Genomic DNA, 5,830 nt, shown 5'->3' with positions numbered 1-5,830 from the left:
CCATATGTGGGAACTCCTTCAAGACTGTTGGAAATGCATTCCAGGTGAAGCTGGATGAGAGAATGCCAAGAGTGAGCAAAGCTGTCATCAAGGCGAAGGTGGCAACTTTGAATATAAAATATATTTTGATGTATTTAATAATTTTATGGTTACTACATGATACCATATGTGTTATTTCAGAGTTTTGATGTCTTCACTAATATTCTACAATGTAGAAAAGAGTAAAAATAAAGAAAAACCCTTGAATGAGTTAGTTTGTCCAAACTTTTAACTGGTACTGTATATTATCTGTATTGAACATCACATTTACACTCACTAATATCACTCTCCTTTAGTGAAGGCTAGATATATAGTGTCTCACTGGTCCCCCCTCTTTAGAAAGTCCAGCCTCATGCCCTAGCTGTGGACCTGGGCTGTGGGACAGGGCAGAACTCACGCCTGATGGCCCCACACTTCCAGGAGGTGGTGGGCATCGACATCAGCGAGTGCCAACTGGAGGAGGCCAGGGCAGTGACAGGGTTCAACAACATCACCTACAGGTATTTGAATGTGTCTATGTGTGTGTTTAGCCTTGCTATCCTTTTGAGGTCCAAAAGTCCTCACAAGGATAGTAAAACAATGAAAAATGTGATAAGTGGGGACATTTCTCCGTTTCTCATACATTAAGAAAAATTGCTATTTTAGAGTTTGGTTAGGGTTTAGGGATTAAGAGTGTTTATTTTTGTATTGGTGTCAAACCTTGGGTTGCACGGGCCTATTGCACCTCTGACCAGTCTGGAGAAAGTGGGAGGACATGAGAGGCCGAGAGCTCTGAGGGGTCACCCACAACAATTCAAAAGCAGGAGGAAGACAATCATAAAACACAACCTGGGAGTAAAAGGTTTAACCTTAAACCAAATCTCATATAAAATTAGGGTTAAGGGTTAGGGTTAGATTTAGGGTTTAGGGATAATAGGATTTTGAATGGGAGAAAATGTAAACCAACGTGTATGTTGTTTAAAAAGAAACAGTGATGACAATCTGCAGAGACGGTCAATTACACTCAGGACAAAGGTCAGCAGTAGCTTCCCACTTTCAATAGGCCCCTAGTTAATATGTTAGTTTATGTAGAAATCCTCAATGTTTGGTGCTGTGTCTTAATACTTACTATACAGGAAAGGGACAGCTGAGGAGCTGCCGTTTCCGGATGCTTCTGTGGACCTACTGACTGCAGCCTCAGCGGCCCATTGGTTTGACCAGCAGCGGTTCCTCTTGGAGGCAGGCCGGGTCCTGAAGCCTTGTGGCTGCATGGCTCTGCTTGGCTTTGCTGATAACTTCAGACTCCATTACGGCTCATGTGGGGACAGACTCACTGACATCTGTGATGAGGTGAAAACCAATGCTACTTAATTGGTTTAGTGCAGGGGTGTCAAAGTCAAATGGACGGAGGGCCAAATAAAAAAATCAGCTACAAGACGAGGGCCGGACTGTTCGAATGTTCATTGAAAATTTTTTAAATGACGCATATAGTCTAGTGAACCTAATTGAACCTACTGAAAACCTAACAAATATATTACAATATGATCAGATAAATAAAGCAATATTTTCTTATGGCTCTGTCAGTAATCTTTAATTTTCAACAGACACAAAAGACAAATTTCCTTTATATAAATATCCCCATAACATGAACATTAAATGAAAGAAACCGGTATTCAAGGCACCATCAGTAGACTATATTTTCTATTTTAGCAAAAGTGGGCTAAATTTACTTCAAAGAAAAAACAATAATAGCAATTTTCTATCATCCACTCAACTGAAATATTTTTAAAATATAATTGGATTGAAATACAAAAAAATAAAGTGCAAAAATCTATTAATCAAAAACAACACTTTGTTTAAGGAGAAGTAACATGCAGTGAAAACAAATATTAAATTTTAACTTTTAAACTTGAACTGAGTAAAAACTCTAAATATGTGATTGCACAGTAATGTTCACTTGTTTGAGGTTGAGGGTGATACTTGGTGGTGTCCCATCTTTTCCACAAGTTCATCAATGTTCGGGGTAAGGCTCTGAGCTGAAGAAATCCTCAGAATTGAGTGGAGGTGTTCAGCAGTAAGTCGACTTCTGTGTGATGTTTGTTCAGGTTCATCAAAGAAAACAGTTGTTCACACAGGTATGTGCTGCCAAACATAGACAACGTTTGAGCAGCCTGGATGCGCAGCTGGGGCATTGTGCCGGGAGGAACGGGGCGAACTCCGCAGCACCCACTGCCGCATATTTTGCCCTCAGTGCATCATTGCATTGGAGGTCAATCAACTCCATTTGGAGGTTTGGTGGTGAGCTTTCCACGTCAACAGCAAATGGGTTACCGAGCAGTTCCAACCTGCTTTTTTGTGCTTCAAAGTCAGCAAATCGGCGTCGAAAGTCAGCGGCAAGCATACCTATTTTATCAGCCAACTGTGTGCTCGGGAACGCACTGGTAGAGAGCTTCTCTTTCATGGTCTGGCAGCTGGGAAAGTGGCTCAAATTTTCTTTCCGCATCTGCGTCTCCCACAGAGTCAGTTTGGTTTTAAATGCCTTCACTGTACTGTACATATCAGAGATGACACGATCCCGACCCTGCAGCTGCAAGTTTATTGCATTCAGATGACTCCAATGTCACACAGAAAAGCCATTTCACACAGAAACATTTCGTCTCGGAGTTGTGTTGTGTCTTTCCCTTTGCTGTCCAAGAACAGACAAATCTCCTCACGAAGCTCAAACATCTTTGAAGCACCTTTCCCTGGCTTAGCCATCGCACCTCTGTGTGATAAGGCAAATCACCATGCTCCGTTTCTAACTCCGTCAGAAATGCCTTGAACTGGCGGTGATTCAAACCTTTGGCTCTGATAAAGTTAACTGTGCAGCGTGATGATGCTCATTACATGCTCCATTTTCAAGGCTTTACCGCACAACGCTTCCTGGTGTATGATACAATGATAAGCTGTCAGCTCACCTGTCGCGTTTTCCTCTTGCATCTTTTCCCGTATCTTCGCCACCAGTCCGCTCCTGTGTCCACACATCGCAGGTGCTCCGTCGGTTGTCAAACCCACAAGTTTTTCCCAAGGCAGCTCCATCTCATTTACACATCTTGACACCTCTTCATACAAATCATGCCCGTAGTTGTGCCATGCATAGGACGTAAAGCCAAAAACTCCTCTGTCACGCTTAGGTTGGAGTCCACCTCCGCGGATGAAAATTGACAACTGGGCAATGTCAGAAATGTCGGTGCTCTCATCCACAGCCAAGGAATATGCAATAAAATCTTTTCCTTTTTCACAAGCTGCTCTTTAGATTGATGGACAACTGGTCTACTCTCTCGGCAATGGTGTTTCTGCTCAGACTCACATTTAAAAAGAGTTGCCTTTTTCTGGGCAAACTTCGCCACAAACTTTAATCATGCAGTTTTTGATGAAATCCCCCTCCGTAAATGGCCGGGCTGATTTAGCGATCTCTTCTGCCAAAATAAAACTGGCCTTGACAGCAGCCTGGCCTTGTGATTTGGCTTTTTTGAACAGAGCCTGTCGAGATTTGAGGCCTCGTTTTAATTCCTCTGCCTTTTGTAGCCTTTGTTCCATGTCCATATTCTTGTTTTTGTCCGCGTGTTTCGTTTCATAATGTCGTCTCAGATTATACTCTTTCAGTACCGCCACACTTTCTCCACACAGAAGACACACAGGTTTTCCAGCTACCTTCGTGAACATATACTCCGACTCCCACCTTGTTTGAAACCCCCGGTTCTCAGTATCCACCTTCCGTTTTGCCATTTTTGATGGGTATCTGAAAGTTAATTTTACTGTGATGCTGACGACTGCTGTGCCAATAAATATTGAAATGAAGCAGCCTACTGCTCGGTGCGTCACCTTTGCATTGTGGGAAATGTAGTATTGGTGCGTGTAAAAGATCTGCGGGCTGCCGGCTTGCTGCGGGCCGGTTCTAATAATAAATCAAGATCATCCCAGGGGCCGTAAAAAACCTTCTTGCGGGCCGGATGTGGCCCGCGGGCCTTGACTCTGACATATGTGGTTTAGTGTGTCATATGTTTATTTTCATTGGGTACTAAGTACAATTGTTGTTTTCATGTACAGTATGCTTACAACATTTTTGTTTGCTGCCATACTGAGACATTTCTCTTGTGATTTAAAAAAAAAATGTCCATGGGCTCACCTGTATGATACAACAGACCCTCACAATTCTTTGTTTGATATAAGTACCAAGTTTCCTGACTGTTTCCTGACTGAGATTTGACTTTGCTATCCCCAGTTCAAGAAGGTGCTGTTACCATACACCAGCACACGGGTAGCAGTGGCCAACACCAAACTACAGGAGCTTTACACTGCTATCCCCTTCCCTGACAAAGAGAGGTAACTCATACAGCCTCTGTGAGAACCCAGTAGAACAGCCTGTTACACATTAAAACATTTCTCATGGTGTGACTTTGACCCTGTGTCTCTGAGTTTCTATTTGAGAATTAAATATATATATATATACAGAAGTAATGCACTCACACCTAGTGACTCACAGGTGGTCAAAATCAAATGTTGTTCTCAATAAACTGCAGGAGTATTCAATATTATGACTTACTTGACTTAAACCTCGTGGCCCCCCTGGGTAAATAGGGCATCCACTATGACTCTCCTCTCAATTCAACAGTGTGTGGGTATCTGTTCTTCTTTCAGAATTGAGTGTATCCCACTGAAGCAGCAGATCTCAGTGAGGAACATAGTGGGCTTCATGGAGTCCTTCTCCATGTACCAGGCCTTACAGAGGGCCGAGCCTGATGCTGCCACCGCACTGCTGCAGAGAACACTTGACAGGTAACAACCCTGATCAATCAACGGATGAATGAATGACTGAATGGATGGATGAATGGATTATGGGTGAATGAATGAACTAATGAGATTATTTAAACAAATGATTGAACAAAACAAAACGTCATCCATGTCACTTTTATGGTCCATCCGACATGGAATTATTTTATCAAATATATTGACGTCATATTGCAGGTTTCTGAAGGAGATGGGAGTCACATCACCAGACACACTCATGGAAGTGACGCTGGAGTATTTCTGTGTCCTGGCGTCTAAACCGGAGTGAACACTCTTTACAGTGTGAATGTGTTTGTGTGTAGACAGATGTTTCTTAAGCTTGTGTTTAGGCTTGTGTGAATCATGTTCAAGCTGTTACTAGGAATGTTATTCTGTTCACATAAGATGTCATTGAAGTCCCTTTGGTTTTGTCTGCTCTTTTCTATTATACATTGTAATGTAGAGCAAACTATTCACCTTAGTCACATCATTATCAAAATGCTTGCCACATTTAGTATCTTCCTTGCCTGAGATTGACAATAAAATGTGTCTGTAGACACAATTGTAAATGTTGAATATTATTTAACTTCAGGGCCGTATCAAGTGTCTCAGAGTAATATTAGGGGTGTGGATTTTAGGATCGGTTTTATTTTTAGATCACAATGAAAATATAACATGGACAACAGGGATCTGATCCTGGTCTGAGACACTTGATACTTAGGCTGCATTTAGACAGGCAGACCAATTCTGATACTTTTCACTAATTTGTCTTTTGAGGAATCAGATCAGATCTGAAAAAGACCTGATGTGAAAAGATCTGATGCGAAAAACATCAGAATTCGGCTGCCTGTCTAAACGTAGCCACACTGCCCCAGATGTTCTTTAAAAATAAAAATAAATGCTGTATGCATGTGTTCAACCAAATTCACAACATCATGCAAACTTTGAGAAGACCTTTAATCGGTTCTTGGACCAGTCCTTCAGACATTGACTGTTTATGATT

General features: G+C 41.9%; 1 protein-coding gene across 1 annotated transcript; it reads left to right on the top strand.

Annotated features, from left to right (window-relative positions):
- The first annotated feature begins 355 nt into the window (after nucleotides 1–355).
- LOC135566892 (putative methyltransferase DDB_G0268948) lies at nucleotides 356–5,396 on the top strand. Its single transcript, XM_065014464.1, has 5 exons — nucleotides 356–539; nucleotides 1,155–1,368; nucleotides 4,283–4,383; nucleotides 4,699–4,836; nucleotides 5,026–5,396. Exons 1-5 carry the CDS (start codon nucleotides 442–444, stop codon nucleotides 5,114–5,116), a joined length of 642 nt encoding a protein of 213 aa, XP_064870536.1. The 5' UTR covers nucleotides 356–441; the 3' UTR covers nucleotides 5,117–5,396.
- The last annotated feature ends 434 nt before the right edge of the window (nucleotides 5,397–5,830 follow it).

The sequence above is a fragment of the Oncorhynchus nerka genome, unplaced genomic scaffold, assembly GCF_034236695.1.
Source record: "Oncorhynchus nerka isolate Pitt River unplaced genomic scaffold, Oner_Uvic_2.0 unplaced_scaffold_3041, whole genome shotgun sequence".
Taxonomy (NCBI): domain Eukaryota; kingdom Metazoa; phylum Chordata; class Actinopteri; order Salmoniformes; family Salmonidae; genus Oncorhynchus; species Oncorhynchus nerka.
This window is presented reverse-complemented; position numbering and strand designations above follow the sequence as displayed.